The sequence below is a fragment of the Oncorhynchus clarkii genome, chromosome 5 (genome assembly GCF_045791955.1).
Source record: "Oncorhynchus clarkii lewisi isolate Uvic-CL-2024 chromosome 5, UVic_Ocla_1.0, whole genome shotgun sequence".
Classification (NCBI taxonomy): Eukaryota; Metazoa; Chordata; class Actinopteri; order Salmoniformes; family Salmonidae; genus Oncorhynchus; species Oncorhynchus clarkii.
The window spans coordinates 89,888,322-89,900,942 of NC_092151.1; the positions used below are offsets into that span (position 1 = coordinate 89,888,322).

The 12,621-nt window shown below is 44.2% G+C and overlaps 1 protein-coding gene across 18 annotated transcripts in view; it reads left to right on the forward strand.

Annotated features, from left to right (window-relative positions):
* The window catches only part of LOC139409536 (disks large homolog 1-like), a 314,749-nt gene that overhangs the window by 182,240 nt on the left and 119,888 nt on the right, over nucleotides 1-12,621 (forward strand). For 9 of the 18 annotated variants that reach the window (XM_071154818.1, XM_071154819.1, XM_071154821.1 and 6 more), the window contains 2 exons: nucleotides 2,837-2,959; nucleotides 3,535-3,588. In XM_071154818.1, the coding sequence (XP_071010919.1) occupies nucleotides 2,837-2,959; nucleotides 3,535-3,588 (177 nt within the window). Of the gene's footprint in view, nucleotides 1-2,836; nucleotides 2,960-3,170; nucleotides 3,328-3,534; nucleotides 3,589-12,621 lie in introns of those variants that run through there. The other 9 variants (XM_071154824.1, XM_071154828.1, XM_071154829.1 and 6 more) reach the window with 3 other exon arrangements.

Here is a 12,621-nt window from a genome sequence, read left to right on the forward strand (position 1 = left end):
CTCCAGATATAACAGACTGACCCTAGCCCCTCGACACATAAATTACTGCAGCATAAATACTGGAGGCTGAGACAGGAGGGGTCAGGAGACACTGTGGCCCCATCCGATGATACCCTGGACAGGGCCAAACAGGAAGGATATAACCCCACCCACTTTGCCAAAGCACAGCCCCCACACCACTAGAGGGATATCTTCAACCACCAATTTACCATCCTGAGACAAGGCCGAGTATAGCCCACAAAGATCTCCGCCACGGCACAACCCAAGGGGGGGGTGCCAACCCTCTGAAGATGATGCATCGTGCTCTGGGTTCTTCCCCATCTTCTTCTTCAGATACCTCCTCTTCTAAATCACTGTTCGCTTGTTCTTCCTGGACGTCTGGAAAAAATCCGATCTACGACCTGTTGGGCACTGAAACGTGCACTCATGGCTTCAGCAAAGAGAGAACTGGGGGGAGACTGTCATCTGCAGCACCTTTATAACCTCTGACTGCATTCCCCATTAGTAAAGCTTTCAAGAAATGTTTCTTTTGTCTGTAATAGTTTTTATTTTGTCTGTGAACTTGAGTCGTGGAGGGGTCGTGGAGGGGTCGTGGAGGGGTCGTGGAGGGGTCGTGGAGGGGTCGTGGAGGGGTCGTGGAGGGGTCGTGGAGGGGTCGTGGAGGGGAGATGCTGCACATGAAAGTTTTAGTTTTGTCTGAGTTCAATCAGTAGCACACAATCTCAATGTCTCGTGTGTGTGTGTGTGTGTGTGTGTGTGTGTGTGTGTGTGTGTGTGTGTAAATTATTTTATAACTTCTAAGACAATCTTCGTACCCTGGTGGTGTACAGCTTTCATGGAATTATGAACAAAGGTGAAGTTTCACTTTTTCTAATGCTAGGGTCACTCAAGGAAAACTCTTAAAATGTCAAGTAGAAAAAAAATATAATTTAGGGTGTTTGCTCTGCTGTTATACATAGTGTGTGGGGGGTTACCCTTAAGATAACACAAGGGTTAAACAACAATGGGAAATCAGGTGCTCGACTGAGGGACTTGACAACGAGAAAAAGGAGCACTCTGTTGCTATGGAAATCTGATTTGTTTTCTTGTCCCGTTAATACGTGTATCAGTTTGTGTTTCGGCATGATTCACCCTCATCACACCACAACTCAAGTTGTGTTCCCTCCTCAGATAATGTGTGAATTGAAGGCTACAGTGTTTACACCACCATGATGATGTAGGATGATATCAGTGCTGTGTGTGTACGGAAGATGTAGGATCTTAATTTGATCCCCCTGTTGAACGAAAACTTTCCTGTAATGCAGGAAATGTAAAACCCTAAAAAAGGCTTCTGAAGTTTATAATTTATACTTTGAAATTTCAAACTTGATTTTCCCTTCTGAAAAATGTACCAACCCCTAGAAAAAAGTCCATTAATTATAATCCACATAAAATTCACATTTCCTGTTGCTGCAGGATTATTTTCCTGCTGTAGCAAACTGGCTTGAATTAAGATCCTGTGTGTGTGTGTGTGTGTGTGTGTGTGTGTGTGTGTGTGTGTGTGTGTGTGTGTGTGTGTAAAGAATAACACTAAAAGCTCCACTCATCAGTGTCATTCTGGGTTAATGTACAGCTAAAGCACGGCCACTTCTGTCAATGGAGCCACCAGATCAGACTAACATTGGGTCCATTGAGGAAAACTGTCAATGAGTGTTATTTACATTGATAGGCTGGAGAGGAGCACATGGTAGCTTTGGGTCCGTACTCACAAAGCGTCTCAGAGTATGAGTGCTGAGGATGGAACGGCCATGTTTTTATATAGGAGCGTCTGTTCTTGCTTTCCTACGTGTGACTGTTGATGTTCTAGAACCCTCAAATTAAATTCTGGAACTCGTAGCAAGTTCCACTGCTTTTTTTTCTAGTCAGGGACTGATTTGAACCAATGAATGATCCTGCATAACAGAACCAGCAGTAGCCCATACCTCGTAGGGTCGTAGAGTTGAATACCCCTATTCTATAAGGTCTAATGGACTTGTTCCTCAACACGTTAAATACCTGTTGGAATTGATTTATATCTATGTATGTCCATAGTATCCTGGCTTAGCGTTTGAATATACTAAATATTTTTTCCTTTTTATCTTGAGAAGAGAAACCTGTTTACCTAAATGTTCCTCAAACACCAAATACGTTTAAGCCGATCTGCATATTTCACCCTAAAGGAATGTTCACATCGTTCTCAGTACTCCGTCAATAACATAATAGTAAATCCTGCCCGGATAGTCTCACGAGCAACACGCCAAATCCCCAAACTTTAACAGCCTTTCTGATACTGCGGGGTTGAGCCCCTCCCTCCTCTCTCTCTCTCTCTCTCTTTCTATTTTCTCCTCTCATCCCCCTCTCTATAATCTACACACATTAGAGCCCTCAGCAGCTGCCACTGCCAGACAATCCTCCCTCACTACCACATTATCATAATTCAGTTTAGAACATTACCATATTTGCTTTCTCTCACTTGTTTTCTCTCTCTCACTTGTTTTCTCTCTCTCACTCAATCTTTCTCAATTCCCCTCTCTCACTCAATCTTTCTCGATTCCTCTCTCACTTTCTCTTTCAATATCTCTTTCTCTCTCACTTACTCACGCGCCTTTCTCTCTCTCTCTCCTCTCTCTCTCCTCTCTCTCTCTCCTCTTTCTCTCCTCTCTCTCTCTCTCCTCTCTCTCCCTTCCTCCCTCCCTTCTTCCCGTTCAGCATGTAGATATATCATTGTGTGTTACTGCATCAGTGTTGTGTTGCACAGTGTGTGTATTCTTGCCTGTGTGTTTTACCCTGACCCTTGACCTCCATTGCCATTGTTTAGCAGCCAGATGTGGTGGTCCCGCCCCCCGTACCCATAATCCCTGTGATCCCCATCCCAGCCGAGACCACTCCTGTCATCTCTCCACCCTCCTCTCTGCCTGCACCCGCGTCACCCACGTCACAGGTCATCCTCTCTTCCCTATTTCCCCTCCTCTCCTCTTTATTTTTTTTTTTACACACCTCCCATTTTGCTTCTGTTTTGGTGCTGGAGTTTAAAGGATTATTGTTTTTGAGGGAGGGACTTGCTAGTTGGGGTGGTTGTTTTGTAACCTCAGGACCTGTAGGAGAGGAGAGACAAGCCCAGTGAAGACCAAGGGATCCTGGAGGGAATTGTCTGTTATTAACCATGTAGTTGGGGATGTTTGGGTCAACGCCATAGCAACGCCACAGCTGTAGGCTTCAGGAGTTAATATTCTGCAATAGAAGAGTGTCATGTTGCCGTGGTGATCTCTAACCGATGCTTTCATAATGTTGTACCAAAACATGCGGAGAGTAAGTTATTATTTTTTGTCTCACCCCAAAACAATGTTTTTGTTTTGCCTAATATTTTTTGTAACTTTGTAATTTCTGTTGTTGTTGTGTTTAGCTTTTGTTAATGTACTTACAGGGGAATCGCGAGGTGAATTTTTGTATTTTATTTTGTCATTAAATATTTTTTAGAACCAAAACTGAGTTAATTTTTGTGCTTTTCTGTTGCAGGCAAACCCACCTCCTGTGGTGGTCAACACAGACAGCTTGGACAGCCCCCCATACGTAAGTCTGCATTTCTTTACACACACACACACACACACACACACACACACACACACACACACACACACACACACACACACTGAACTGAGCCCCAAATAAACCATGGTTATTAGAGAACTGTAATGTAATGATCATGTCACCGTGTTAATGACAAAGGATAAACACCAGGAAGTAACAGACTACAAATACAGTGTAACCATCCTTTTCAAATCAAAATCAATTTAATTAAATAAATCTCATTTCATTTGTCACATACACAGTTTCCAGCAGGTATACAAGGTACAGTGAAATGCTGATGTGCTATCTCCCTCAACAATGCAGTACATCAGTCAACATCAATAGAGTCAAGTCAAACATAGCAAGTAAAAGAAGATGTAGTATGGTAATAATGGACTGTATTAAGTGGGTAGTGACTTGGTCACGCAGCACAATAAATAGTAGATCATTGAACAGCAGCGTTGACTGTGTGTGGGTGCGTGTTTATGAGTGCTTGTGTGTGTTTATGGGTGTTTGCGTGTGTGTTCTTGTGTGTGTTTATGGGTGTTTGCGTGTGTGTCCGTGTGTGTGTGTGTGTGTGTGTGTGTGTGTGTGTGTTTTATGGGTGTGCTTCTAAGTTTGTGTGAAAGGGTTGGATATTTGGGTACTCAGTGCAGATGGCCTCTAAAGGTGCAGATGGCCTCTAAGGTACAGATGGCCTCTAAGGTACAGATGGCCTCTAAAGGTGCAGATGGTCTCTAAAGGTGCAGATGGCCTCTAAGGTGCAGATGTCCTCTAAAGGTGCAGATGTCCTCTAAAGGTGCAGATGTCCTCTAAAGGTGCAGATGGCCTCTAAAGGTGCAGATGGCCTCTAAAGGTGCAGATGGCCTCTAAGGTACAGATGGCCTCTAAGGTGCAGGTCTGGGGTCAGCTGGTCAGCTGTCGGATGGCCTGGTGGTAGACTCCTGTTGGTGTTTATTTGTATAGCACAACGTAGTTTCTGTTAAAGTGAAATGCCATGTAAAAAAATAATAATCATCTATTTACCGGTGTTACCAGCCAGAACTAGAAATCAAAGATGTTATTCTGTCTGTCTGAACCTATCTTTGTATGCAGCAACAACATTGTACTGTATATTTTACATTTATTATTACTTTCTGTTAGATTAACCAGGCTCACTGAAGCTACCAGAATAGTGTATTTAATCTGGGCTGGGGAAATGCCTTCCATTGAGATTATGTTTATTGAGATTACAAACCAAATCATGCTGCGTGGTCTGGTCTCTGTGCATAAATCTACTGGGGGGGAAATATACAAGGTATTCCTCGTCATCCCATGTAAGCCCACCACTAAATCTAATGGTCAATGAATAGCACACCTAATACTGCTGTTCCCAGTAAATAGCCATCCATCTAAAGCCCAGTGACCAGGACTTGTTACTGTATTAAAGTAGTGGAATAGCTGGGGGGGGTGTGTGAACTTTGATCTGTTGATTTTGTGAACCTTCATCAACATTGTTGTCGTATTTATTTGTATTACCTTTATATACCTTTATTAAACTAGGCAAGTCAGTTAAAGAACAAATTCTTATTTTCAATGACGGCCTAGGAACAGTGGGTTAACTGCCTAGTTCTGCCTAGTTATTTTCGTATTCTTACCTTTTCTTATTTCTTATTTTGTTACGTTGTTGAGAAGGAACCTGCAAGTAAGCATTTTAATTGGACAGTGTTTACCACTAATACAACTTGAAGCTTGTCTTTGAGTGTATCTACCAGAGTTAGGATCAATGCAGCTCATAAATTCCAATTCAATTCTTGATACCGCAGAGGGTCCGCAACATTGTAGACTTATTAGAATTCCCCAAAAGGGTATTTTGTTTAATAGTGATAACATTATTTTAGGCGATTTAGAAAAACAGGCCATTCTTTTTTTCTCAGTGACAAAAAAAATGATGCCATTCTATTTTTGGCTGATATGGTAGTGAATACATTGAATCAGGATAATGTTGTAGGTTACACCAGCAAGTATACAAATATTTGCCAGGGCATATTATTTTAATTTCACATGGTGATGTGGGAAGCTAACAAGCTAGCTAGCTTGTAGATAAGAAGTTAACCAACTTGGAGATGTGGGAATCTAACAGGCTAGCTAGCTTGTAGTGTTTAACCAACTTGGAGATGTGGGAAGCTAACAGGCTAGCTAGCTTGTAGTGTTTAACCAACTTGGAGATGTGGAAAGCTGAAAGGCTAGCTAGCTTGTAGTGTTTAACCAACTTGGAGATGTGGAAAGCTGAAAGGCTAGCTAGCTTGTAGTGTTTAACCAACTTGGAGATGTGGAAAGCTAAAAGGCTAGCTAGCTTGTAGTGTTTAACCAACTTGGAGATGTTGGAATGCTAAAAGGCTAGCTAGCTTGTAGATAAGAAGTTAACCAACTTGGAGATGTGGAAAGCTAAAAGGCTAGCTAGCTTGTAGATAAGAAGTTAACCAACTTGGAGATGTGGAAAGCTAAAAGGCTAGCTAGCTTGTAGATAAGAAGTTAACCAACTTGGAGATGTGGAAAGCTAAAAGGCTATCTAGCTTGTAGATAAGAAGTTGACCAACTTGGAGATGTGGAAAGCTAAAAGGCTAGCTAGCTTGTAGATAAGAAGTTGACCAACTTGGAGATGTGGAAAGCTAAAAGGCTAGCTAGATTGTAGTGTTTAACCAACTTGGAGATGTGGAAAGCTGAAAGGCTAGCTAGCTTGTAATGTTTAACCAACTTGGAGATGTGGAAAGCTAAAAGGCTAGCTAGCTTGTAGTGTTTAACCAACTTGGAGATGTGGAAAGCTGAAAGGCTAGCTAGCTTGTAGTGTTTAACCAACTTGGAGATGTGGAAAGCTAAAAGGCTAGCTAGCTTGTAGTGTTTAACCAACTTGGAGATGTGGAAAGCTAAAAGGCTAGCTAGCTTGTAGTGTTTAACCAACTTGGAAATGTGGGAAGCTAACAGGCTAGCTAGCTTGTAGATAAGAAGTTAACCAACTTGGAGATGTGGAAAGCTAAAAGGCTAGCTAGCTTGTAGTGTTTAACCAAATTGTAGATGTGGAAAGCTAACAGGCTAGCTAGCTTGTAGATAAGAAGTTAACCAACTTGGAGATTTGGAAAGCTAAAAGGCTAGCTAGCTTGTAGATAAGAAGTTAACCAACTTGGAGATTTGGAAAGCTAAAAGGCTAGCTAGCTTGTAGATAAGAAGTTAACCAACTTGGAGGTTTGGAATGCTAAAAGGCTAGCTAGCTTGTAGATAAGAAGTTAACCAACTTGGAGATGTGGAAAGCTAAAAGGCTAGCTAGCTTGTAGATAAGAAGTTAACCAACTTGGAGATGTGGAAAGCTAAAAGGCTAGCTAGCTTGTAGATAAGAAGTTAACCAACTTGGAGATGTGGAAAGCTAAAAGGCTATCTAGCTTGTAGATAAGAAGTTGACCAACTTGGAGATGTGGAAAGCTAAAAGGCTAGCTAGCTTGTAGATAAGAAGTTAACCAACTTGGAGATGTGGAAAGCTAAAAGGCTAGCTAGCTTGTAGATAAGAAGTTAACCAACTTGGAGATGTGCAAAGCTAAAAGGCTAGCTAGCTTGTAGATAAGAAGTTAACCAACTTGGAGATGTGGAAAGCTAAAAGGCTAGCTAGCTTGTAGATAAGAAGTTGACCAACTTGGAGATGTGGAAAGCTAAAAGGCTAGCTAGCTTGTAGATAAGAAGTTGACCAACTTGGAGATGTGGAAAGCTAAATTGGCCCAGTGTTGTCTGGGTTTGGCCGGGGTAAAGGGAAAAGGAGATAACTAATCAGTTATACAACTGAAATGTGTCTTCCACATTTAACCCAACCCCTCTGAATCAGAGAGGTGCGGGGGGCTGCCTTAATCAACATCCACGTCTTCGGTGCCCTGGGAACAGTGGGTTAACTGCCTTGCTCAGGGGCAGAATGACAGATTTGGACTTTGGACAGATTTTGACAGATTTGGACAAGATGTGGGAAGCTATTAGGGGTGTAACTTTTTTCAATGTATCATTAGAGTCTCATCATGCAGCCTTACAATGTATTAAACATCTAAACATAAAGCCCAACGTTTGTAGAACAACTAAAGTTTTATTAATAACTGTAAATTAAGCCGATAGGAGTACCTGTTTCTTTGTTAACCTCCACACAGAATAGCCGCATGTGAGCACTCCCTCAAATCGTTTGGAGAAAATATCCTTTCTATTTTATTCAGCTTTGTTCAATTGTATTCTTCATACTCTAAAATAATGCCACGGAATTCTACGCAAATCTTGTCTGCTAAATGAACTAGTGTCGCCCACAGCCATTTGGCATAGTCAGATCAGGACCTAACATAAGGACAACTCAGAGTATGCTAATCTGTTCTTCTGAAATAGACTACGTTTTCTTCATATCCTGTTTCTTTAGATCTGTCTAAAATAAAGAATGGATTTATTGTGAAGGTGTAGACTATGTTAAATTGATTTATTATACTTTTTTTAAATGTAGATGTTCTGAAGGTGTGTATTTGGATAGGATATGGGATATAGGATATGTGTGGAAGCCAGGAGATGGTAAATGTGTTTATCTTAATTAATATAATATTAATATATTAACGGTCAGTTAAAATGAGACCGTCAGTTATTTGCTAGACAATCACCAGCTGACAACATTTCATGACCGCCACAGCTCTAGGTATCTAATTACCAAAATGTGAACGTTGCTCTAAAACAATCTGACTGCGATAAGTATATGGAAACCTTTACTGTCCATTTTCTCATCTCTCTCGCCCCTATATCTGTGTCTGGTACTACAGTGTCTAGTGAGGGGGCCAGCCCCTATATCTGTGTCTGTGGCCAGTCTGGTACTACAGTATCTAGTGTAGTGAGGGGGCCAGCCCCTGTGGTCAGTCTGGTACTACGGTGTCTAGTGTAGTGAGGGGGCCAGCCCCTGTGGTCAGTCTGGTACTACGGTGTCTAGTGTAGTGAGGGGGCCAGCCCCTGTGGTCAGTCTGGTACTACGGTGTCTAGTGTAGTGAGGGGGCCAGCCCCTGTGGTCAGTCTGGTACTACGGTGTCTAGTGTAGTGAGGGGGCCAGCCCCTTTGGTCAGTCTGGTACTACGGTGTCTAGTGTAGTGAGGGGGCCAGCCCCTGTGGTCAGTCTGGTACTACGGTGTCTAGTGTAGTGAGGGGGCCAGCCCCTGTGGCCAGTCTGGTACTGCAGTGTGTAGTGAGGGGGCCTGCCCCTGTGGTCAGTCTGGTACTACGGTGTCTAGTGTAGTGAGTGGGCCAGCCCCTGTGGTCAGTCTGGTACTGCAGTGTCTAGTGTAGTGAGGGGGCCAGCCCCTGTGGTCAGTCTGGTTCTGCAGTGTGTAGTGTAGTGAAGGGGCCAGCCCCTGTGGTCAGTCTGGGTGATAGGATAGGAAGGCATTTGGTATTTAAAGGCCTTAGAGTCCCATCAGGGAGCTTAAAGCCTGGGTTACAGGATCACACTCAAATAGCCCAAATCAGGGACAGGGCCTTGTGTAACACTTTGGCATTCTGGGGTTGGTTGGGAGATTAATTGTTGGGTGTCTATTTATTTTCCTAATGCAACTTTTATTAATGACCTCTAATCCCTCCCCAGCAGCGTGTGTCTGTCTGTCTGTATTTCATTTATTTAACTCGGCAAGTCGGTTAAGAACAAATTCAAATTCAGAGTGTTGGACCAGTAACCGAAAGGTTGCTGTATCGAATCCTTGAGCCGAGAAGGTAAAAATATGTTGTTCTGCCCCTGGCCAAGGTAGTTAACCCACTGTTCCCCGTGCGCCAAAGATGTGGATGTCAATTTAAGGCAGCCCCCTTCTGATTCAGAGGGGTTGGGTTAAATGCGGAAGGCACTTCAGTTGTACAACTGACTAGGTATCCCCCTTCCCCTTTACTCCGTCCAAACCCAGACAACGCTGGGCCAATTGTGCGCTGCCCTATGGGACTCCCAATCACAGCCAGATGTGATACAGCCTGGATTCGAACCAGGGACTGAGATGCAGTGCCTCAGACCGCTGCGCCACTCGGGAATGTATTGTTTTGCCGATTTATTTTTATTCCTGTCTTTGCTATTTAACCAAACTGTCATGCTGCAATCACTCTACACGGGTCATTCTAGAACCTACAACACTGGGGTGAATAAAAAAGTATCTCAGATTGATCCTAATTTGGGCCCTGTATGGCTACCCTGGCGGAGAGAGAAGGGGGAGGGAGAGGGGGGGGGGGGGGGAGAGAAGGAGAGAGCGGGGCGAAGGGAGAGAGTGGAGGGGGGGGGGGGGGGAGAAGGAGAGAGAGGGGCGAAGGGAGAGAGTGGAGGGGGGGAGAAAGAGGGAGGAGGGAGAGAGGGGGGCGGAGGGAGGGAGAGAGAGGGGCGGAGGGAGAGAGAGGGGCGGAGGGAGAGAGAGGGGGGGAGGGCGGCGGAGGGAGAGAGTGAAGGGGAGAGAGAGGGGGGGGAGAGAGAGGGAGGTAGTAGAGGGAGAGAGGGAGAAAAAGACGGGGAGGGAGAGGAGAGAGCGGGAGGGGGGAGAGCAGGAGGGAGTCAGAGGAGAGCAAGAAATAGAGGGAGGGAGAGGAGAGTGAGCAAGAGAGAGGGAAAGATAGGGAGAGGGGGGAGAGAGCAGGAGGGAGTCAGAAGAGAGCGAGAGACATGGAGGGAGGGTGGGAGAGGAGAGTGAGCAAGAGATAGAAGAGAGAGGGAAAGATAGGGAGAGGACAGGGGAGAAATAGAGAGAGGGAGGCAGGCAGAGGAGGGAGGGGAGAGTGAGCAAGAGAGAGGGAAAGATAGGGAGAGGACAGGGGAGAAATAGAGAGAGGGAGGCAGGCAGAGGAGGGAGGGGGAGAGTGAGCAAGAGAGAGGGAAAGAAAGAAAGGTGAGAGAGATGGTAGACCAGGGCTGTCCAGCCCTGTTCCTGAAGAGATACCATCCTGTAGGTTTTCACTCCAACCATAATCTAGCACACCTGATTGTAATAATTAGCTGGTTGATAAACTGAACCAGGTTAGTTACAACTGGAGTTGGAGTGAAAACCTACAGGAGGGTAGCTCTCCAGGAACAGGGTTGGACACCCCTCTGGTAGACATTAGACATAAATGTGAATCTACTGCTGCCTTAATGAAGACACACTGTTGTTACATGGCTTGTGAACGTTCCACAGCAGTGTTAGCCTACAGTAGGTTAATGCCAGATCTGTGAATCCCACCACTAAAGTTAGAGACTGGTGTCCCAGAAATACTGTCTCTTGACGCCCAGCGCAATTACACCTGATTCACCTTTTCTGATCTACTCATCATTAAGACTGATGGGGTGGAGTTAAAGCTAATCCACAGATACAGAGAGGTGCCAGACCATTTTAAAATGGCTACCCATCTCTGAGACGACCGCCAGACCATTTTAACATGGCCACCCGTCTCTGAGACGACCGCCAGACCATTTTAAAATGGCCACCCATCTCTGAGACGACCGCCAGACCATTTTAACATGGCCACCCATCTCTGAGACGACCGCCAGACCATTTTAACATGGCCACCCATCTCTGAGACGACCGCCAGACCATTTTAACATGGCCACCCATCTCTGAGACGACCGCCAGACCATTTTAAAATGGCTACCCATCTCTGAGACGACCGCCAGACCATTTTAAAATGGCCACCCGTCTCTGAGACGACCGGCAGACCATTCTAACATGGCCACCCATCTCTGAGACGACCGCCAGACCATTTTAAACTGTCTACACACCTCTGAGACGACCGTTGGTAAGGGTAGTAGTATTAGTAGAAGTAGTATGGTAGTGTGGTAGTAGTAGTATTAGTGGTAGTAGTATTAGTAGTATTAGTGGTGGTGGTGGTAGTAGTATTAGTGGTGGTGGTGGTAGTAGTATTAGTGGTGGTGGTGGTGGTAGTAGTATTAGTGGTGGTGGTAGTAGTATTAGTAGTGGTGGTGGTGGTAGTAGTATTAGTGGTGGTGGTGGTAGTAGTATTGGTGTTGGTGGTAGTAGTATTAGTGGTGGTAGTAGTATTAGTAGTGGTGGTGGTAGTATCAAATCAAATCAAATGTATTTCTATAGCCCTTCGTACATCAGCTGATATCTCAAAGTGCTGTACAGAAACCCAGCCTAAAACCCCAAACAGCAAGCAATGCAGGTGTAGAAGCACGTAGTTATTAGTAGTAGTATTAGTGGTGGTGGTGGTAGTAGTATTAGTGGTGGTGGTAGTAGTATTAGTGGTGGTGGTGGTAGTAGTATTAGTGGTGGTGGTAGTAGTATTAGTGGTGGTGGTAGTAGTATTGGTGGTGGTAGTAGTATTAGTGGTGGTGGTAGTAGTATTAGTGGTAGTAGTATTAGTAGTGGTGGTAGTAGCATTAGTGGTGGTAGTAGTATTAGTGGTGGTAGTATTATTAGTAGTGGTGGTAGTAGTATTAGTGGTGGTAGTAGTATTAGTGGTGGTAGTAGTATTAGTAGTGGTGGTAGTAGTGTTAGTGGTGGTTGTAGTATTAGTGGTGGTAGTAGTATTAGTGGTGGTGGTAGTAGTATTAGTGGTGGTAGTAGTATTAGTAGTGGTGGTAGTAGCATTAGTGGTGGTAGTAGTATTAGTGGTGGTAGTAGTATTAGTGGTAGTAGTATTAGTAGTGGTGGTAGTAGCATTAGTGGTGGTAGTAGTATTAGTGGTGGTAGTATTAGTGGTAGTAGTATCAGTGGTGGTGGTGGTAGTAGTATTAGTGGCGGTAGTAGTATTAGTGGTGGTAGTAGTATTAGTGGTAGTAGTATTAGTAGTGGTGGTAGTAGCATTAGTGGTGGTAGTAGTATTAGTGGTGGTAGTAGTATTAGTGGTAGTAGTATTAGTAGTGGTGGTAGTAGCATTAGTGGTGGTAGTAGTATTAGTGGTGGTAGTATTAGTGGTAGTAGTATCAGTGGTGGTGGTGGTAGTAGTATTCAGACACCTAGACCTTTTCCACATGTTGTTACGTTACAGCCTAATTCTAAAATGGATTAAATAAAAAACGCCCCTCATCAATCTACACACAAT